The sequence below is a fragment of the Poeciliopsis prolifica genome, unplaced genomic scaffold (genome assembly GCF_027474105.1).
Source record: "Poeciliopsis prolifica strain line A6 unplaced genomic scaffold, Auburn_PproV2 SCAFFOLD001, whole genome shotgun sequence".
Taxonomy (NCBI): Eukaryota; Metazoa; Chordata; class Actinopteri; order Cyprinodontiformes; family Poeciliidae; genus Poeciliopsis; species Poeciliopsis prolifica.
Genome location: NW_026562376.1, coordinates 16,828,507 through 16,852,135, shown reverse-complemented (window position 1 = coordinate 16,852,135; position 23,629 = coordinate 16,828,507). Strand labels below are relative to the sequence as shown.

The 23,629-nt window shown below is 36.2% G+C and overlaps 1 protein-coding gene across 1 annotated transcript in view; it reads right to left on the bottom strand.

Moving 5' to 3' along the window:
* Positions 1-207: 207 nt before the first annotated feature.
* spon1b (spondin 1b) overlaps positions 208-23,629 on the bottom strand; it is a 78,144-nt gene continuing 54,722 nt past the window's right edge. Inside the window, exons 8-16 of the mRNA XM_055034303.1 lie at positions 19,322-19,523; positions 16,378-16,518; positions 16,071-16,146; positions 13,600-13,782; positions 7,993-8,163; positions 7,518-7,685; positions 7,148-7,306; positions 4,659-4,862; positions 208-4,145 (exon numbers count right to left, since the gene is read on the bottom strand). Of these exons, the coding sequence (XP_054890278.1) occupies positions 3,979-4,145; positions 4,659-4,862; positions 7,148-7,306; positions 7,518-7,685; positions 7,993-8,163; positions 13,600-13,782; positions 16,071-16,146; positions 16,378-16,518; positions 19,322-19,523 (1,471 nt within the window). The 3' untranslated portion in view covers positions 208-3,978. The remainder of the gene's footprint in view (positions 4,146-4,658; positions 4,863-7,147; positions 7,307-7,517; positions 7,686-7,992; positions 8,164-13,599; positions 13,783-16,070; positions 16,147-16,377; positions 16,519-19,321; positions 19,524-23,629) is intronic.

The window sequence follows — 23,629 nt, the reverse complement described above, 5'->3', positions numbered from 1 at the left end:
AAATAGAGTGAGAATGTTCTCAGGTTTCTCGCCATCAGAGAATAATGTTGCTTATTTGTTTTGTTCAGTTATGTTGTTATATTTGATAAATAAAAAGCAGCAAACTCTGCTTAAAACTGAAATGCCCTCTACACGCATTTCTTGTGTTGCAAGGCAAAGTTTTGTCCATATTAATTTCAGTATAATAAGAAATATTGCAGTAACATCCACCTTTATACACAGTTTAATGTAGTACTGCTGTGACACATTACAACACAATCTGTAGTTACATCTCTTCTCCAAAGATCAGGGGGGGAAAATTAGCTTATTATTCCTCTTTTAATCAAATTTACATTTATAAAATAAAAAAAAAACAGTTGCTGCACAATATTCTGTCTTGCTTGTGTATTTCACATAAGGTGAGTGAGAAATATCAGAATAACATGATCTTCAGAAAAAAGTCCAGAGGATTTTTTTCAAGACCACCAAAAGACACTCCTGAAGAATAAAAAGAAAATGCCATCCTGGCTCTGAAACTTTTTGCTGTTTTTTTAAAAAGATGCTGAACAAACAAAAATAATTTCAAAAATCCAAACTGACCTTAAACAGAAAAGGTTTGTAGTTTGATGTAAAACAGAAATGGGGGGTAAAAATAGGTTATGTGTCATTTCAAACAGTGGGTACAAAATACCTGGTTTCAAACGGATTACAAAGCAAACTTTCATTTAAATTTGGTTTTACCAGCAAAAATAGTTCTTGTTCGATTTTAAATATAAGAGTAAAATCTAGTTTTTATGTTCGCTAAACTCAAATAAGATGAAAGACCAATTATCATTCTGGAAACTAAAAAGTGAATTACTGATTTTCAGAAATAAATGCCCCTTTTTTAATACAATTCTACATTTGTATTTATGTATAGGATGAAATTGCGCTCGTTTTTTTTCTAATTTTGATAATACACCTTACTGAACTAAATTAATTCTAAAAGTAATCTTAGATAAAAAATAAATTCAATAATTGAAAAAATCTTCACATTTACACTTTTATTGTAAAGGCGGTTTCTTACAAAACACTCATGTGACACATAAATGAATCAAAAAAAAAAAGAGCAAAAGTAACAAAATAATCACAATTTAAAGAAAGTAGCTACAGAAATCTAACTTTGGTGATGAAAACTAACCTGCTGACAAATACAAAAAAAGGTACAAAAACAAAAACGAAAGTAGGCAAAATAAAAACTATATATGACAAAATCTTCTAGCAGAAGCTCAGATAATGACTGGCTGCATGGTAAACTGTCCCATATGTTTGAAAAGTGGAACAACTTCCAGATCAAAGCAGCAGATCAGCTCAGTGCGACTCTCCTGGGATCCCATCTAATTCTTCCGTTCAGAACTAACTAAAGCAGATGCAGCCTTTAAATGATCTGTTCTGTGGCAATAAGTACACCTGGAGAAGCATACTACCGAAAACCAAAACAATTGCACATGCTAAATCAAAGTTCTGTGATGCTAACGCAGCTTTTAATGCTACATGAGCTGAAACAACAGATAAACAGCAGTACAGTATATAAAGAACTAATCTGAACAGTATAAAACATTTCCACATAAAGTATTTGTTTATTAGAGAAAGCAGTTTAGTAATTACCTAGCAGTGCCTTTTATAAGTGTGGTTAGATAGATTTACAGTACATTTTGAAGCCCTAAAAGATTTCATGTTTCAACATCTGTGTCCTGCAAGAAGCCCTGGATATTTTCGTTAAAAAAAAATCATCACAGCCTCAAACTTTTGGAGATGAAAAGTAAAAGTTGTTGATAATAAATTATAAAAATATGTGATTGTAAAGAAGAGTAACAATCCTTCTTTCACAACTAAATTACTTTTATACTTTAAAGCATAAAAGTAATTTATTCCGTTTATAACTGAAACCACTGAAATCTCTGGTTTTTCACTGAAACATTTGAAATGAAATGTATGATAGCTTGGGAATCAGTTCTGTCTCCTGTCCTTCTTCATTGTAAATTAGATAGAAGAGTTTGAATCACACTCAGTTTTAGAGTAACATGAAACTTCTACCAGCAGCCATTTTGTTTTTTCGTTGCAACTAAGCAGAATGGCTGCTTTCAGATGTTTAGTTTATGTGAAGGGGGGAGAAAAAGGCAGAGCAAGTTGATGCTGCACATTTCACACATAAAATCACTGCAATAGTGTTACATATGCTGTGTATTAATTAGTATTAAATAACGATTACAAAAATCTAAAAAGGATTTTTGTTGGCCAATAATTTATCTTTCATTGATTTAAAGTACAAATCCATGTTTTTGTTTAAATCTCAAAAGAAAAGTTCTATGAAAAATGTTATGCATAATGTTTGCATGTTGGTATTTCTGAGATTTATAAGTGATGTCTTTGTTTATTATGTGATAAACTGTGGCTGTTAGTATTTTGGACAAGGAAACAAGTGAATATCATTCATCAAAATGTCAAATTTCTGGAGTTACATTTTAAACTTGAACTACAAGAATGGTGAAAACAAAAGTATTTCCATCTTTCAGTTCTAGGACAAAACATAACAGAACTGATATGGCCATTCTACAATTATGCAAATATAACTTCAAGTGTACAAACACCCAATTCATTCTGGACTATCAATTACTGCACAAATGTGAAGCCAAAAAGAAAATGTGTGATAAAATAAACATCAAATTTACTTGATAAATGAATCATCAGTGTGATCACTTACTATAAATTCAGGAGTTTTGGCAGCTTGCTCATCTGGGGTATAACAACATACATTTTCTGAGAAGCAATTGTTGATGCCTGCCAAGATAGAAGGTTACAATACTATTTTAAATTAGTCGAGTCCATCATTCTATAATTAGAACAACTATTTACAGTTGGAAAACATTTAAGAGAGATAATAGAGACAGTGCCCCAACAACATACTGTGCAGTGCTTTGAGAAGTGACAGAAACTTGAAGATCATCTCAGTTACAAGTTAAATTTAAAGAATAATTAGAAAAATTCTCAACATTGGAAAGAGTTACTGAGTATATCCTCCTTTACCTAAAAATAAAATGGCATCATGCTATAGGTTTCTGAACTTGACTGAATGAACTGCAGAACTTGTGGAATAATGTCCTTTGGTCATCAACAGAAGAGAGATACCAAACAGCAGCAAATCTGCAACATTATGGCTTTAAAAGGAAACAAATTGATTTGTATGAATGGCGTAGTCCAAGTCTAGACATTAGCATGGTTCAGATGCTTTCATTGGATCTTAAAAAAGATGTTACAGAACAAAATGCCTTCAAGTTTGATAGAATGCTGAAAGACGAGACGCACAAAAATCCTTCCAATGAAGTGATAAAGATAGACAAATGACTATTGAGTCACGGCAGATCAACATGCTTCTACAACCTATTGAATTATGTGAGTGCTTAGTTTTTCAAATGAAGCTTCTTCCATTTGACTTCATCTTTGTTGAACGCACGGACCAACATTGTGTTTTTACACTCAAAGTTAGACTTCAAAAGCTTCCGAATCCTTTAATGACCAAATCATGTATGTTATACTTTGCTAAACACATTGAAAAAGGATGTCCTTTTTTTTTTTCTTTTTAACCATTATTGCATAATTTAAAACCAATACTGCAGATGGTGGGAGGGTTGTATGAGTTGGTAATGCTGAGGTTAACAAAGCTGTTAGTTCTCTGAAAGCATTTTTGCAGGACACAGATGTTAGTGTCTAATACTTTCTTTGTGTTCTAAAATCAAAACCCTTCTTTACTAATTTCTACAGCTTCACTAAACATCAAACCTTCTCTTTCTGTACTCTGTTTTCCATCTTCTGAGTTTATCACTTGCCTCCTCTTTTGCCCGTTTCTCTTTTTTATAAAGTTTGAAACTAATCCATTATCATCGCCCTCTCTTTCCTTCTGCCAAGTTTCTCATTAAATTTTGACATTTCTGATGTTTGCAACACTCCTTTCCTCCCTGCTCAGTAGTAGCAGGAATCATTGTTACAGGCCCGGATCTCCCTCCGGTCCTTGCAATTGCCCTTTCCCCTTCTCTTTGCCGTCCTGAAGCGCTCCTGTAAGCCTCCTCCGCAGGGTTTAGTGCAGTCAGTCCAGCTGGTCCATGGCTGCATACGGCAACCCGCTGCACCTGAACAAATGAGAAGCAGCAGGAGAGGCAGAAACAAAGTAAGAAACCGTCATTCAGAAGTAATCAGTAAAACACATGGAGGATTCTCTGTTGTACAACACAGTGCATGCATGTCGCACAAAAAAAAACTAAACACTTATGTCTACATAGTTGTGAATTAATGTGATTTTAAATAGATGAGATGCAATTAAATTATCCAAATACTTTTGTTTCTCTTAGTCAGTTGTTGAAGTTCTGACTTCAACTACTGAAGCATATCTAATCGGGTGTCTTGGCTCAGTGTTGACATTTTAACAGGGCAAAAACAGCATAAAACGGAGCTCCTTGTTCAATTTAACGCTTCACATTTTTGGATATTTGCAGCTTTGTTCAAACTTGAGGTTTGTTAATGACATCCTGTCAATTGTTTTGTTAGATTGTATGGAAAGATTCCAATGAAGATTGTTGTTAGATTGTTGTATAAACACTGTATATCAGCTTTCATCCCGTTTCCTTCGTGGTACATCTACTTACCCGATCCCTTGGCCTTACTTTCACCTCCCCCTTTTGTGCGGCACTTCCTGATCTTGCATTTCTTCCGCTGGATGGTCTCAGGACAAGAGTTGCCCCCGAACTGCGGCTCCAGTTTGATCATTCGAGTGCGAATTGTGTGTCCTTTACCGCAGGACTTGTTGCACTCTGACCACTCCGACCACTCTGAGACCATGCAGTCCACCGCTGGATGATAGGACGACAGGAACAATGAAAGGTAAAGACAAAGAGAAAGAAAAATCAAAAGAAAATGAATAAATAAGCTTTTTTTATGCTACAACCCAAACAATTTATATTCTGAAAACATGCACCATTTTCAATTATTTATTTGGTGATCATGTGAAAGTGTCATGCTTTTGTTTTCAACATTCTCAGCTTCTTCTGAGGAAGCTTCAACCAGCTTTGTACATTTACAAACTAAAATTCTAGTTTAAGCAAATCTAGACAGAGGGTCTGTAAACCTTAACTTTTACAAGGTTGTTGTCTTTCGTAAAAGATTAACCTCGACCCCAATCTTTAGTCTTTTATAACAACTAGCAGGCTATCTCCAAGATTGCAGCAGTTAGCCAGATCCATTTTCCCATCAATTCAAATCAGCTTTCCAGCCATTGCTGAAGAAAAACATCCTCACAGCATCACCAATTTTCACAGTGGGGACGATATGTTACGGGTAATCTTCTGTGATAGTATTTGATCACATATAGCGCAAATATTGAATATGTCCAATTTTGGTCTCGTCTGACCAGAGAACCTTCCTCCACATGTTTGCTGTGTCAGCCACATGGCTTGTGCAGCAAACAGAATTTCTATGCCTTTCTTCTTGCAACACCTCTCTAAAAGAAATAAAATACAGAGTACAACTACTAGGATTATCTTGTTGGCATATTGAGATCCACAACACAGTGCAACTGAGCTGTGGATCTCTGAAACTCCTTCAGAGTTTCCATGAGCTTCTTTGGTTCTTCTCTGATGATGCTGTCCTGGTCCAACCTGTCAGTTTAGATGGGCAACCATGTCTTATTAAGTTCGCAGTTGTGCTAAACTCTTTCCACTTTCAGATAATAGCTTGAGCAGTTCTTCCAGAGACATGCAGAGGTATAGTGTTTTATGACCCAATTCTGATTTAAACTTTTACTCATCATCTTATACACATCTTTTATCCTCCTTGGTTTTCACAATGCACGATGGTCTCTCAACTAAGCTTCCTCAAACCACCTAATTACACCCGGGTCAATAATACAAGTAATCTACTCTAACTTATTTTGTAAGAGTAAACCATGAGCAAACCATAGATTTTTTTTGGTCTGTCACACAAAATCCTAATAAAAAACGACTGAAGTCTGTGTTTGTTATGTTCCAAAATGAGAACAAGTTCAAGCTTATGATAACTTTATCAAGGCACTGAGCATGTGACACATTTTGCTTGGGCACATACTGTGCAGAGCTCCTGGGAGACTGACTCCTTAAACAGGGATGAATATTTAGGAGGAGCTTAAGCAGAATGCTTTCTACCATTTATGAGACTGAGTTTCATACCGCAAACCCAAGAGATAATTTTGTTTTATGAAAATTGCACATTCACAGCTAACTTTTCAAACAGCCTTTCTGCAAAGCCAGGGCCTGTGAAGATTTATCATCATATCGGACAGATCAGTACCCAGCAGAATAACTGCTCCCACTGACGCTGCACCTTCCTGTCCAGAAACAACAGAACATGAAAACAAGCACTTCATGCTACACTAGCCATTTTTAAGACAAGAGAGATGACCAGGATATGCTTATGATAGATGGCTTTTGTTCTGTTGCAATGTGCAAATGAGCCAAAGTTACAAAACACATACCAATATTACCAAAAAACATAATATGCAATAACACATGTATTGCATATGTTACTGTTTTAACCTATTTTGACTATATTTTTGGTCTTTTCAATCATCAAGAGAGAAACATGCAGGGACCCATCGGCACCCTTTGCGTCTCCAGGACTCGACACCGCCCTCCATCAGTACAGCAGAGTACTTTTTCCTCAATCTGTGCATTTTTACTGTGCATTTATGACCAATCAGAAAGACTAAATATCCAACATACTTTCATTAAATGTTAGATATACTGTGAAACTTTGTGTCGCACATGTGTAAACAGAGATGTACATTGGCAATATAAAGAGCGACAGAAATGGCAGGATCATTTAATGTCTGCAGAGAAGAGGCACAGTTCCTCATTGCCTTTCTCCCATGTATTTGAAAGGCAATGCATAAATTCAGCAATTCTGACCATGAAATGTTGAAATTGTAGAGAAAGCAAATTTATAGACGAGTCATCTGGACAAATTGATTTTCTCTTATCACTGTTAATATACTTGTCATAATGAAAAGTGAGGCCGCCTCACATGCCTTATTGTTCACATGCCTCTGCTCACTGCATGTCACTGTCCTGAACTGAAGGGAAGAGTTTAAAATTCAAGAACTCACGGCATTCAGGCAACATGCATTTTTCGGTTTGCTCCAGCTCCTCGGTGCACTCGGCAGGATCCGACTTCAGCATCCTCTGACGGTTTCGAACTCCCAGGCCACACGTCACACTGCACTCACTCCAATCCGACCAGGGCGACAGCATGCAGGGGATAGTGTCTGTACACACACAAACTCACAGTTACAATCTGAAATGTATGTTTTTTTCCATAAAAATAAACAGAACCAAAGTAGCACAAAGATGTAGCATTGAACAATCTGAAGGTGACCGGACAAAAGCATTTACGCCCTCTGGTCTTAAGGTTCACTTAAGGAACTATTAACAGTCTTTGGCTAGAACTAATAAAAGCAAGAAAAATTGTAAGCTCACGGCATTCTGGCATCATGCACTTCTCCACTTCGGCCACCTCGGTTTTACACATGGATCCATCTATAGGGGGCATCTTCACCATGCGCTCACGTCTTCTCATGCCAACACCGCAGGTGATGCTGCAGGGGTCCCACTCTCCCCACTCTGTCACCACACAGCTGCTGGGAGCTGTAGGGAGCAAAAAGCAAAAAAAAAAAAAAAAAAAAGCTAAACTAGAACTTCCAAATTGAACACTTTTTCTTAATCTTAAAATAATGAAATGCTCACTCTTTTAGTTTACTTTTGAAATTTTTAGCTTACATATATTCTAAATGGACTGGAAACTATCAGGAAACAGAGAGGAGCTGTTCAGCAGTACATCATTGTCACATTAATGTAACCTTTGATCAATTTTTTACTTATTTTGATCTAATTTGCTTTATATACATCTTTGAACACAGTGATACAAGCACTGCATCACTCAGGGCAGACTCACAGCATTCGTCGTTGACAACACATTTCTCAGTCTCCTCGGTTTGAAGCTGACAGAGCGAACCGTCCTCAGGATACTGTTTGACGTATCGCTCTCTGGACCTCATCCCCATCCCACAGGAAACACTGCAAGCAGACCAGCTGATCCACTCCGACATCATGCATGTTGAAGGTTCTGTACACCAGGATAAGAAACAGATATTTTTTGAAGTACATGATATTTTTTCTCTTTGCATTTGACAAAGAGAAATGTGCTGTTCTGAGCTCAGAGACTCCAACAAATCTGAACAGAAATGTGTAACAAACGCAAATACATATTTCTCAAAATTCTTACATCAACAGCAGACAAGTCATGAAAAAACATCTTCTTGACAAGTTTTTTTTTCTTCTGATTCTACAACTTGAGATTAAAATGTACTGATCATTAATGCCAACAGTATGAAACTAATGGATGGCTTTCCTTGGTGTCATAAAAATGTGGTTCCCCAAAAAAATTACATTTGCTAAGTGTTCTTTTTAGTTCAAAGTAAGTTAATTGTCATCTAAATTTTATTATGGATATTAATTTTTAACATCCACAAAACAACTTTAAAATTTATTGTACAAAATTTGCAAATGGAAGCTGAAATAAAAAACAAACAAGAAAAAAAAATATATATATTTTGTACAAAAACGCCCAATTAAGAAAATCGGATTTAAACAAAAAATCAGAAATGCTTTTCTATATTGTATATGTTTCTTATAATTAATTGCCACACCTTCAGTGAAAAAGGTGTTCTCCTCAACTAGCACTATAGATGAGTGCCATTTTATGTTTATACAGTTTAAATAGAGCACTTTGAATCACAGAAGCTGTTTTGAGTTCTCATATTGCATGGATGTGAAAATCTAGTTAGCTGCAGGTATGTTAGGTTTGTATGTTTGACCTAATGCAAACTTTACTTAATAAACAACATTGGCTTTTTTCTGCTTGTTTAGCTGTGATTTACTTAAGCCTTTACTGTCATGGATCAACAATATTTACTACAACATAATCAATCTGATATATAGAAGTTCAATGTTTCTTAATAGATGTTTCTGGTATGGATTTATATTACAGGTGTGGAAGGTTGCTTTGACATTTCCCTTAAATGTCAAGCAAAACATTAAGTGAAATAAGAAATAACTTTCTCTAAGCCATCACTACTCAATAAAAAGGCAACCAATCTTGAAAGAAAAAGTTTGAAATACATTCAGAAGGGCTGTAGACCTATTGATGAAGAGCGCCTTTAACATTTTGTAAGGTCTGGCTGGTTGGAAGAAAAATATAAAGACATAAGGTGTATTATCATAGGGACCAGAAATCTGCCATTTTCACAAAGACCAAGACTTCTGAAAAAGCCTCCACCATGATTTAAGAGTAGGATAAAATAACATTTTATCTCAAAAAAAATATTCCTAAGATCTTAAAATTATGGAAAATTTAGAACCAGGCAATGTTATCACCAAACTGTTTAAATTACTGAATACATGTGAAATGCTTCTTATATCTGTGGACGTGTACTTGCACTACAGACTTAACAAGTTTGTGTCATTTATGGCCTTTATTGATTAACAGCTTCACAGGGAGAAGGTCAGGGAGTGAAACATGCAGTAAATGACCCAAAGTCCAGAATGAAAACCACAACAGTTTTGTGGAGGATTGTACCCACTATATACATTTGTCTGCTGCAGCAATGAACCACGCGTCACCCCGACGAAAGTGAACTTTGGCTGTGATTGTTTAGAACTTTAAACAGATATCACTGTGCCTCAGTCTTTTCATCCCTCGAATTCTATAGGACAATCTGTAGTTTATAGAAGGAAATACAGATCAATATTTTTTTCTCTCTCTCAGGTTAAAAGAAAGGTTTGAAAAACAGTTGAAGGTATTTTGGTCTTGAATGGGGACTGTGCTAAATGCCTCACATTTATCCCATACGAGAGATTTATCTCACATGAGATAAATGGTTATTACACCCCGAAGCTCAAAGCTCTGAATCTGACATCTCCATTTTGATCATCATGTGAAATGCAGTTGTGATGTTTTTGGTTCATTATTTGCCTTTGCTATTCAGTCAAACCCATTTGTCATCATCAATTGCTAACATATCCCATGCTTTCAATGCAGGTTCAAAGAGCACAAACATCATGCTGCTGGAATCCAGGATCACACCAGGGACCTTTAGATTTTCAGTCAATCGCTCTTCGAACTGAACGATTTCAAAGGCTGCATGACAGGAATGACTGCCTCGTCCCCTGGTCGCAGGACACCTGTCCCTACACATTGAATATTCCACACAGTTGCTTGGATAGCAGTCTCTTCACTAAGCTCAAAGATTAAAGAAGCATTTTCAAAGAACTCTCTTTTCAGAAATGACTTCAACCCTGTTTTTCCTTAGGGACTGTCCTATTCACAGCAAGGGCGTGAGGGAGCCTAAGTCAATATGTATGACCTCAGCTTGGATCAGTTGAAGAGTGAACTGCAGCCTCCGAAGCTTAATGAGGCTCAGCTCTGCCATTTTTTCATCACTAGAAGTCGACCCCACTTTCATTTGCTTGTGGAAAGGCACTGTACAACCCCAACTGCTTTCGACTGAAACAACCCCTCTGAGATAGGAATAGATAACATATCACAAGTGTAAATAGGGAGGCTGTCAAAAGCAGGTGATTATGTGGGAATAGACCTTGTAAATTGGAGATTTTCTTCGGGAATGATCAATGAACTCTGACAAACCTAAATGAGCCTTTCTTTGACTAACAACACTTGACTGTCGTATACTTCCAGCAAACTGATGTTGCTTACCAGCTGCAGCCTAATAAAGCAGAACTAAGTGAATCATTAATAAAAGATACAGGTATCTCAAGCTCAGTAGGGCCTCCAGAGAGTCGGAGTGTTTCCCTGGAATATTAATCATCCTGAGTGTTGTTTCCCATTCTGCCCCAGCATGGACCCCACAATTATCAATCTCCCACCACACACTAATGGAGCACTAAATGAAAACAAAGGAGAGGTGCTTGGGAATAAAAAGCTATCTGTGTTGCGGTCTAATCATCGATAAAGTGTGTAGTGGAGGATAGAAGTGTGGGTGTTTGTGAGAAGCTCCTTTAGCCTTGAACCGTTTCACTTGTCTGATCACTAAAAGACTTCCTGGGAGTGAAAACTGAGGACTTGAGGAGACAGCGAAGACAGACACTGCCTTTCAGCACTTGTTCCAGATGCTTTCAATAAAAATTGGACAAAGGCAGACTTCAGGCATTTTGTGATAATGTGTGCGTTTCTTCAGCATCATCATCTCTACCTTGCAGGATAAGAAAACCAACTTGACAAATTGGGAATTAACTATTGACATTTCAGAAGAGAAACACAATAAAAGGCTGACGTTAATTTGTGAATATCTTGAAATTTAACAGAGATCTGAGTAATTATTAAATATGTGTTTTTAACATTCCTGCTGTGTGTATTAGTCCTAACTTTATTTTTTTGCTCTGGTTAGGTTTGATGAAACAATGAACACATGGAGTGTTGATTTCTTTGATCCTCAGAAAACAATAAAATCCCTGTTTAGAGATCCTGGAAGCACTGATGAGATTTAATGGCTAATCAGCACAACTTTACTATGTGATTATTAGTCTCCATGCATCATTACGTGTACATTCCTTATTTGCCTATCCACCTCAAAGATCTGTGGACTGTGGACATTTTTTTTTTTTGTCAAATTGCTGCTGATTCTCGTTTTCATGTCTTAGTGAGAATAGTGGTTGTCTTTCAAACCTCCTGATCTGATAAAAAAGCATTTTGAGTCATTGGGATGGATAAAAAGGCTTTATGCAAGTTCAGACAATTTGCGCTCAAGAATCACATTTGTTTGACAACTATAACTTGGGATCAAGTTTTTATTCTTCTCTAAATAACTTTAATCTAGGTAATTGGAAAAAAGTTGCATATTCACAAGGAAGATTGTTGATGTCATCCAAGGCATGGGACAGCAGATCAGCTTTTTATCCTTGAAAAGCTGCTTATAGCGTACTGAAAATTTGGTCTGATTTCCCACTTGTTTAGAGGATATGGAGAAGGGTTAGAAAGACTTCAAGTATTATGGTGTCTTGTTCACAAAAGATGGTGAGATTGAGCAGGAGATGGATGCCCAAATTGGAGGCTCATGACTCCATTGTAATGCAGGTGTTGATCCCGTGTGTTGTGGTAAAGAAACAGCTATTGCAAAAAACAAAATTCTCAATTTACCAGTTCATCTATGACCAAAAGCCATGATGAGTGAAAGAATGAGATCCCAGATTCAAGTGGCTGAAACACTTTGCTTACATCGTAGGGTGGTTGAGGTTAGCTTTCAGAGATTGGGTAGGGAGACAGAGGAGCTCTCAGTGGAGTATCTGCTCCTCTGCATCAAAAAGACAAAGTTGCGTTGACAATTCGTAGAATGGATTTAAAGTACTGACCGAAAAGAAACCATTTTTTGAAGACATCTTCAAAAAGGCCTGACATTAAAATAGTTTTAACTAGTTTGAACATTAATCTGAATGAGCATCCCAAAGTCTGAGATAATTACAACACAAGAAAGTGCTGCTGTAAGCTGCTTAAGCAAAACATAAATCTAATCCTCTTTTGATGATTTGTGGAAACTACACTGACATTGCTAGGTATTCAAGTGCTTCAAAACATATAGTTGGTCTTCTGCTAAAACCAAATGAGATAAATTGTAAAAATAATATTTTTAGCTAGGTATTTTTGGATTCCACAAAGCTCCTTTTTTTTTTTTTTTACCAAAGACAGAAGTATTTTATGCTGTAATTTAAACCAGGACAGAATATCGAAATGTGTTCTATATAAATTTACAGGACAAGGAAAACAGTCATTTTAAACTTACATAAGTATTCTCTTTAGTTTATGCTTTTTTTTGTCAAACTTAAATGTAAAATTTTATTTCAGATAAATATAACAGGAATTTTTTTAAAAATGTGGACTTTAAATAAATAAATAATTTTGAACCTTGTACAACAGATTATGAAGCTCAGGTTGTTTCCCAAATGGGGAAGTCTACGTCAAAATATAGACCTATTATGCAATTATTAGCCTACAAGTAACTAGGCATGGTAAGGAAACTTCAAATCCAGACTAAACTCAGAACACAGGTGAAATAGCAATTTGATAAAAACTGTGGGTTAACCTTGACTGACTTTGTCTGGCCTTGTTTGTTTACAAACATAGGAAACAAAAAAAACAAACAAAAAAAACTTTTAAACTGCATACATTCTAAATAAATCTAAGCTTACTACAATATCTAAATACTCCTCAGCTAAAGCTAGTATTTGTTATTGCCAAGTGTAAGCAGGGCCTATCTCATAAATTTCCAAGTGGCTCAGTAAGATAAAGCAGACCCCATTAAAAGGGAATTAAAAAATGCTTTCCTTCAGTTTAATGAGAGAAAATAAAGAAATATCCTGATCTGTATTTCAGCAGTGTAAGCCCAAGCTGTTCCATATGCAAATACATTTTACTTATGGACAGCAAGTTGCCTCAGAATGGTCATTCTTTTAAAATCTTAATATGCATTTCTTGTGTGTCCCTTCTTACCCTCCATACTGCATCCTGGCGCCATGCAGGGCTGGAAGTCTTGGGTGTGAGGGCAAGGTACGCTGAGATCCAGCTGAGCCTTTAGCATCCTTTGCCTCATTCGGCGACCTTTGTCACAGGTGGCGCTGCTACAGGCTGACCAGGGAGACCAGGCAGAATAGATACACGTCTCCGGTGTGTCATCTAATAGAGGCAGATGGACAGATCATGAAAGGGTAAGGACTAAGTTCATTTAGTTCCTGTTATTCGAGGAAAGCCTCGGGTGAAACGGTCGATGTGGGAAGTTTAATTTGCATCTCAACAGATTAATAATCTATCTCACTGTGAATGAGCCAGATTTCTCTTTCAGGTGCCGTGAGAATGAAGAAAATTACTTAACACTGAGTGTAAATGTGAGTACGGCGCATAGCAGACCACCAGAGTCCCCCAAATCATATCCTGGCAAGAAAGGAAGCAGCAAGGGACTCAGGCTAAGCACAAGACGAATGTGATTTGTGAATGTCTCATCCAATTATCAGCTCAAGCAGAGGTATGAGAAGCAGCAGGGCTATGAGCTTCAATTAAAATTTCTCTCCTGGGACTTTGGAAACACAGGGAAAATGAGAGGAGGAGGTGAGAGTGAATATACTTTAGGACTGGAGGGACGAACCGAAATGGACCCCGTTCCCTGGGATAACACATAATGACAAAGGGAAATGAGGGAAGAAAAGAGCTGAAAAGCTAAAAAGAGAGATGGGTGGCTCTGTGAGGGAAAGCATTAAAGGTCTGGGCTGACCAGAGGGAGCAGCCTGAATGAAACCTCTCCTCTTTAGAGTCATCCCACATAGAAGCAAGAAAGAAATCCTGGACATGTAGAGGGACAGAGAAAGTCAGGAAAAAGGGAAATGGGTCATGACTCAAAGGGGAAGAAATTTATTAGACAGCTGGAGATGCTCGCTAAGATTTTTGCCCTGTGAGCAAAATCTTGCACTCAACCAAAAATCGTTTCATGTAAAAACAGGTATTAGGCCCAAGATATGAGAGGAAATATATTATAATATATTACATATCACTTTCTTAATAACGAGATGCTCAGTGGGTTGCAAAAAATATTAATACTTTGACTAAAAAGAAGTAGAAAATTGAATCTAATCAGCTCTAATGAGCTTGTTTGTTCACACAAAGACAGTAATTTTACATCAGTTTCACACACTCTCTTCATACAGATTTTTAAAATCTAAATACTAATAAATAAATAGTATATATATATATATATATATATATATATATATATATATATATATATATATATATATATATATATATATATGAATAAAAAAGAATACAATAGGAGTTGTTTGGACTGAATGCATTATACCTGTCAAATATTGCTCAATAACTAGAATTGGTCAGTTTCATGTAGAATCTCATCTCTGCAAGGACTGGGGCAGAAGAATCCAAATGCATGACCACAGTCCAGATCCCAAATCCAAATTCAATCTTACCTAATAACATTTTTTCCCCATGTCCACAGCTGAATCAATTTTTTTTATGTAATACAGCACTTATAATGAGTACAGAATTACAATGGGTCTATCAGCTGCTTTAATGATCAATACTTTCTTGCCCACTCTGTCAATTAAGGTTTCAAGTTTAGATGATGGACTAAACTATGCTTAGTGAGATGCCTTGGGATCTTGTTTTATTATCCATCTCTTTTGTTACTTGCTATTGATTTTTCATTTTCATCAATTTATGTTGTTTAAGAAAGCTAAGTTTCTTAGAACAGGTGTATTTATGCTGAGAATAAATAAAACAGGTGGGTAAATTAGGAGACTTCTGAAGGCAGTTACTTGCTTGTCAAATTACTATATCCTTTTCTTTCTGCTTCATAAAAATGCACTACTTTGTTTCCTTGTATTTATAGTAAAATACAAGTTTTATTTTCTTGTTTTATTGTAAAAGAAAAACAAACAAAAAAACGTAGAAACATTTAAAGTGATATGACTTTCCAAAGGCCAGCTATGCAGTGCTACTAGGATATAAATATTCAAATCAAAAGACATTATTAGGTGTATTTGAAAGGATCTTGCACTAGGGATGGTGCTCTGCAACAACACAAACTCCGCTTCACCCAGCAGGTTGAAGCCAAAGGCCAACAAAATCTATAAAGTTACTATTTGACCTCTAATCTTAGCTCCATCTGAAACCAGCTGTGTCTACAACAAGCATGGTTTGCTTTCTCAAGCTTAAAAACACTCATTTTCAACACAGCCTCCAGGGTTCAAATAAACAGGTTCAAATGTTAAATTTACAAGGACATATAAATGCAGACATTTGAAGGAAGATGAAGGAAATATAAAATCACATAATAATAAGGCTTGAATTATTTAATTAACACTTCATAAACATCTTAAAGTCACTGTGTTGTGTTATGGTTCACTTTCTGGTCAGCTGTAAAACAGCATGTCTGCTTGTCCAATTTACTTTACCTTCGTCCTTCTCCTCCTGTCCAATATCTGCCACTATGTCATCGATGGTGTCTGGCACCACATTACACTGTTCTCCCTGTAAACAGGAGGAAATATTTGATTAGGATCACAGAAAATGTAGCACCTACATGATGCTTTTAAGTCAAGTTATTCCCACTGTCTAATCTATGGCTCCTTCAAAGTTGGACCAGATCTATGCCAACAAAAGACCATCTATATTTGTGCACTTTTAACCATTTGTTATGAATGCTGAGTTTCTATGTCTTCGACAAAGTAGCATAATATAGGTATATGGTGAGTATTTTACCTTTCTTGCAATACGTTCCACCATTACTCGAGCCACCGGAGTAATTGCGCCCCCTTCTGGGTCATAGAAGGGGCTTTGAGGGTGGTCCAGACTGGTCAGAGGTCGGATTTTCTCCTGAGGAACAGTGGGCTTGTTTGGTGACTGAAAAACCAAAAGGAAAAAGTGTCAGTGATCTGTAAAATGTTGTGAAGTAATAGGAAATCAAGAAGCAAAGATCAGTAACTGCATACAAAATAAGATTTCATATTCAAGAGATATGCCCAAGAGAGGAGAGTATAGATTTGAAACAAAGAATGGTTAGTAATTAAAAAGAAGAAGCTGAAATTTAGAACTAAGAAATTATTTATGGAACAAGAACACTATTCCAATTGCAGCATAAAAGGAATGAATGACTGTAAAACAAGCTTTTCAAAAAAGGACAATGACATTGTTTCTCAAGATGACGAGAACAACTTAGTCACGATTCTTCAAACAGAGTCAATAAAAAAGTTTCAATGCAACAATACCCTATAGATTTTATTACCAGCCAGGATGGCAGGTGTTTTATTATTTGATCTCTGCATGCTTTAATAAGAGAGACAACTGCGACAAATATCAATGACAGCAAACTGCATGGTGTATTAAAGTCAATATACAGCATCACTGGGTATGTTTCATCATTTTAATCAATACTATGGATGAATAAACACTTTAGCAACTTTATATTTTTCATCAATTGAATTTTTTTTTAAACCATAACAATATTGCTATGAGGTTGATTAACAATGCATGACATTAATTCATGCAGGATTGCTCCAGTGTAGCTCCACAAAGATGATGTCAAAATCAAACAAGAATGTGTCCGGAATATCAGCAGGTACTTGGGTTATTAATTTATGTTGCCATAGCTTTGCATTGTGACTCCCACTTCATTTTTGTTTAGTAATATGAACAATATCTTCAGTTATTTTTACAGGAAAATTAATTGAAAGCATACAATGTTCAACAGAGGAACCAAAATGAATTAAAACATAAATCCTGGTAGAGGTTATTACAATCAATTTGATCCTAGATAATTTTTAAAAGGTTTTTGTCAAAGAAAAAGGGCCGAGTATAATCTAGAGTGCAATATATAGTAATAAATCTACAAATTTGCGACTCAGGCGTATTACTATCACTCTGTCTAAAAAGTACCAAGACTTGGTTAGGCCTAGGAGTAACTTGGTGGTTTTAACAAAACACACAAAAAGAGAAAACATAATTTAACAGACAAGTGTTTCCTGAAAAATTCTTCAAACTCACATTAGTCTTAAGGAAGAATGAAAATAAAATCCCATGGTTTTGTCTTTGTTCTACTATTAAACTGAATTTCGTAAAGAATAACTTTTCCCTGCTTTGAGTGCTAATGTTTGCAGATGTGACACTATCAAGAAGCTCACAAGGCTAAAATTAAGCCCTGAATACTGAAGAAACACTTTTCTTTTCAAAAACAACACACCTGGCTTCATGTGAGTGAGATTTTTGGAAAGTATTTACCATCTCTCCTCTGCAGGATGAGATCCATGCGTATTCATGAGAACACAAGCTATAAATAAATTGCTCTTGTCTCAAAACACTTGGTGAATATGGATAAGCCTCTTTTATTCCATGACTGTAGAATCTAAAGACGCCTTTCACAGAACCAGAAAGCAAAAGTGAAAAGCACTCGGATGCTGTGTTTTATAAACAGACTGATTTAGACATACTGCCTGTGGTCCTTCCATCGTTGTACAGAGTAACATGTAGAAAGTCTTTAAGTTTGGTAGACTGTCCTTGAAAAGATCTTCAGTATAAGTTAATATAGAATCATGGGAAAATAAAGCACACACATTCCAACCTTGTTGCCGCTTATGGAAGTTGTAAACTTCCATTTAATATCACATACAAATAACTTAAGTAAACATAAAATGTTAATTCTGTTAACATCACATCAGGTCAAACAGACAACTGCAATGAATTTAGAGGAGGGATTGTTGTATCACATAAAGTAAGAAAGGTTATTCACAAGTGGAAAACATTTAGAACAGCTGCCATTCCCAGGAAAAAGGATCAGAGAAAATGTACCCCTATGTTCTGAGAAATAACTAAAAAATGCAATAACAATCTCAGACACTCCAAAAGCCTCAGTTAGAGATTGAAGTCAGTAAATTGTTTTAATTTTCTTGTGTGAAGAAGACTTCTTTTCAAGAAGAATGTGGTTTGAATGAACCAAAACACATCCAGAACAATGAAATCTGAACCGATAACACCAAAGTTGGGATTCCTGACTATAACTTACAACACTACATTTAAATATAATCTCAAAATATCTGCATAGACAGGTTTTAGTCATTTTCAAGCATGGTGATGCAGATGCAGTGGTTATGATATGGGCTTGTCAGGACTTTTCCACTCTGCATTCCTCAAGTTTACTATAAATTCATCTGTAAGCCAACATTTTCAACTGTCTGACAGCCGATAATTGCTTCAAACTGGGTTCAAAACAGGACAATAATCTCAAGCACAACAGCAAATGAACAACAGGATACACAGGATAAATGAACAACAGGATTAATGAAATGGAAAGGACTTAAAGTCTAGCAATGTTCCCCTTAACCGGACAGAAATGCTAAGGCTGCATTTTGAGATACCATTAACAAGATAAATCCTAATTGTGTGACAGCATTTGTCTATTTCCTCATGTTTCACTGTGATGGCAACGCTGAACAGCAAAGATTTCAGTAATGTGTCTCTAATGTGACCAGGTTTCATTTTTCGACCCTTTTTCCTCACTGATGTTGTGATTCCTAATTGACCGTCATAATGACAGATTTTATAAATTGCCAACATTGTCAACAAGATGCTTCTTTGTGGCACCTGCAGGTTTCTTAATGTGGTAGTTCTCAGTCACTGACATAAAAAGATGTAATGAAACACAAAATGGTACCTCATATGTGACACCACTGTCTGTGCCTGCATCCCACGGTATGAGGTCCGCGACAAGTCTCTGGACCCAGCCACAGTCCTTGGTACAAAGGTCCTCTCCGGACAGGCCCACGTTCCAGTCTGGGCTGGGCCCGAGCATAGTCAGGAAGGACATAAGGTGCCGGGTCTGATCCACAGAAAACTCTGCCGAGGGAGCAGCTCTCCTGATGTAGGTGGTGAGAAAATGAAACGCGTCAATGTTTTACATCAAAGACATTTTAACATCACACAGAAATTACTGAAGTAAAAACACAATGCAGTTTTGAAATGATGATTTTACTTATTAAGGAATAAAAGTTATCCAAATCATTAACACTCTCTGTCAAAAGTAATTGCCTTCTAAATCTATTAACTGGTTTTGTCAGCACTGGTGGCAGCAGGTACCATCAAGCTTTTCTCATGACTGGCAATCATTTTTTTCACCACATTCAGGGGTAATGAAACACAACTGGTTGCTTCTGGTCAAACCACAGAGATCAGATTCAAATTCAGACTTTGGGTTGGCCATTGCAAAACCTTCAATTTTTTGGAGCTGTTTAGAGATGAACTGACATGCTTTTTTATATCATTTACACTTCTTAAATGAGTTGTTAATTAATTTATACTTGTCAGACTTGCTACTCCTGGGAACATTTACCAATGTTCTCCTGCATGTTTTCTTTTTCTGTAAATAGATAAAGGAAATTTACTTGGATTTGCTGGCGTTGAAACCATTTCCACATCAATAAATGTCAGTGGGAATGTTTCCTCCTGTGTTCTAAAATTTTAGCCAATGTGTTGTAGTCAGAAATGTTTTATCTTAGCACTAGTCATGGCTGGATTAAATTTAACTCAAATAAAATTGGAAATTTCACATAAATTACGATTTACATGGGGAAAGGCAACTCGTTTTTCCAAATATAACAGACTTGGTTTAAGATGCCTTTTTACTTTGAGAAATAAAATAACTTAAAAACTGCTCTTTGTACATGTTGCACTTTGTCAAAGCACTTTTCATACCACAGTTGTAAGTGCAATGTAAACACATTGTAAAGTTGTGCCAAAAAATCTTGTTAAAAATCTTGTTTTTAAAATAGCTGACTATTTCGATTTTTGTGGCTTGAAATCAGTCTTCTTCTGATTTCTGATTTAACAACCTGAGAGGGAAATCATCATCAGTTCACAGCAAAAGATTTTCACAGGCAATAATTGTGCCTCCCGTGCAACTTAGCATAAATTAGTCATTTCCTAGAATCATCAACAACTCCAACAAAGAAACGTCGAGCCACCCAAGGAAGGCCACTAAGTAAAATATTCTAAAGATGACTCAACTGAGGGAACGAATTGCTGTCAGTGCAGAGACTGCTCAGGAATCGCACTTGTACCACTGAGAGTTTTGGATTCTGGCCTTATGCCAAAAGGAACAGCAAAAAAGCCACTTCTCTTCAAGAAAATCATCATGGCCAGGCTGACACTTTGCAAGAAGGTCCAGGAAATGTCAGCGAGGAACTGGGATAAAGTTCTTTTTCTGGTGATGGCTCCTTCAGGCTCTTAGGAGAAGAAAATGTGAATAGAAAAGGTTAATATTACCATAAGTCCTGAATCATGCTGACCGTAAGTAAGCCGTTCATGTCTGGGTTTGTCTCTCATCAAAAGTGGTGGGTTCACTTACTAGTGAAAGTACTTACAACTTAGATTTTGCCAAAAAACACTTTCATGAACAAAATAAGGGATCCTAATATTGTCCGAGACCAAGTTCTGCAATCTTTGCACAAAAATAAGGAACAATTCTGAAATTGAAACTTTTTTTTTCCAGCATAAAGTGTCTCAAAGATCAAAACAACACACCTAAAACAGAAGAGTTAATGAAAAATTTAATTTCTATTAGTCTCAAAACCTTAGTCCAGGCCTGTAACTTATTCATATATAAGCATTTTCAAGTTCAGGAAATCTTTGGAATCTCAATTAATTACATGCAAATTTGAAAGTTTGCATGTTTTCACCTCTGACCCCAGTTAGACTGCTAATTGCTTGATAATTGCATCCACAAAATAGCTGACCGAAAGCTTATAATGTCTGATTATGCTGCAATCATCTTGCACAGCCATAAAGTCAAGATTGCATTGAGACATGTGGGCAGGAATTAGGTTGCAAGAGTTTTTGTTAGTGACTTAAACTTTTTATTCTAACCCAAAAACATTACATCTCAGCAAACGCAGTTGCAGAATAGAAACAATGTTTCAGATTCACTTGAGAGTGTGACTCTGCAGGTGCATACAAATATGTGACTGCTGGTACTCATAAAAATGAGAGTTGCACAAGCTATCGCAAATTGCTGACAATTCGAGGAAGGGCAATTAAACAGATGTTTAGTGAAAGATACACAAGTGTCAGCGTGTAAGTGAGTGTGCACATAAAGCCTCCGGGGTTGCAGTCGTGATAAGATTCTAATTGCTCTTGAACTAATTCTAGAGGATGCCAGTGTGTTAATATTCAAACAATTCAGCATGCCACTTACCAAGCATATAAACGATGGCATCAGAAAACAATAAGGCTTATTGATATTCATGCACAACAATAGCTCGCTGATTGTGCTTGAGCTGAAACTTTATTCAAACAACTTCTATGTTCTGCTTATTAATTGTGCTAATTGCTACTTATGATGCAGATTAATTCTGTCATTCATGTATAAACCACATTATCTGGTTTATACATAACAAAAGAAATAAAGTGTCTCATACTTTTCTTTTGATCATCTGTTACAGATGATGAACTTTCTTTGTTATTTTTAGTCATGTTTGTGTGCTTGTTATTTCTTGGAATATGCTTTGAATAATTTTGTAGTCGTGTCCATGTAATTTCTCAAAATATAATGATTTGTTTCTTTGTTTGTCTCAAAAGTAAAGTCGAGGTTGTCCAGACTTCTGAATGTTCAGTGAACAACTATTTTTTTCAGCAGAAATTACAAAAAAAAATGACATTAACACATTTCTTCAAGACGCAACCTTCAGTTGTGCTAAACAAGATGAAAACATGTTTGCTCACACCTACCTACCAAATGCCACACATATACAGACACAAATACATGCACAATTGCTGCAGCACAAGTCCCATCTTTCCACTAGTATTTGTTTTTCAGTCACTAACACATTCTAAGCAGTCCAACAAAGACTAGCAAATAATTGTTTAGCTTCTGTGGATTAAACTAATCTTTATTATGAAGTCGAAGGATACCACTCAACACCAGCAATTTCTTAGGTATAGAAAAAAGTTAAAATATTAGTATTTGGACAAAATAATTAAAAACATGTACATCTATGTATTTTTTTTGTTAATCCCAAACCTTTGCTGGGGAAAGCCATATTTATTGCTCAATTTTTGTTTCAGTCCATACATTCAGAACCTTGTGTCAACAATTGAGGAGGTCTGCTACAGCCTCTTGTAGATCATTTCAATCTGAATGTTAATAAGTTTTTAGTTTTGGCAGAAACACAAAGTGACAATTTGTTATTGCTGTGCTCATATGCAATTAAGAGAATTGTCCTCAGACAATTAGAGTTACATTAAAAAACAGCTTCCTGACAAATCTGCAGGAATAAGGGTAACACCAAGGTGACAATAATGTGATGCTCATATCAATTAATAACACCAAGGACTGAAAGTGTTACAATTTAATTAATGAATAAGCCATTAAATGAACCTTTTGATATAACATCAACAAATATTTTGATATTGCAATAATTTAAAAAGAATACAAATAACTAGGGGCTTTCTTGCCTTATAAATAGTCATGAAAATAAAGGAAACCCATTGAATGAGAAGGTTGTGTCCAAATTTTTGGTCTGTACTGTATATATGTTAACGTAAAAAATATTTACCAGTTTTCACTCCTCAATGACTGTCCAAAATAAGTCTAAACACTGCACATGGTGACAAACTTAGAAGAACTTTGCCTTCCTTGTTGCATCTATCAATTTATTGTGTGTACGCGTGTGGGGGTGTACATGTCCTATCTCCAGCTGTTACTGACAGAGTACACCTTGGACATGTCACCAGTCCACCACCACCGAGAGACACTACAGACAAACAACATGAGCAGACACACTCTTACCGAAGGACAAATTTACTTTATTGTGACATTTGGCCACAAATAATCAAGGAATAATCTGCTCTCATTAAATCGGAAGAGAAACGGCTAACCATCAATTACTGAATTCAAAACTGTCTGCAAAATGCTCTCACAAGAAAAACTGTGGCGCTGCAGTCAGTAGATGTTTAGCTGTTGTTGTCT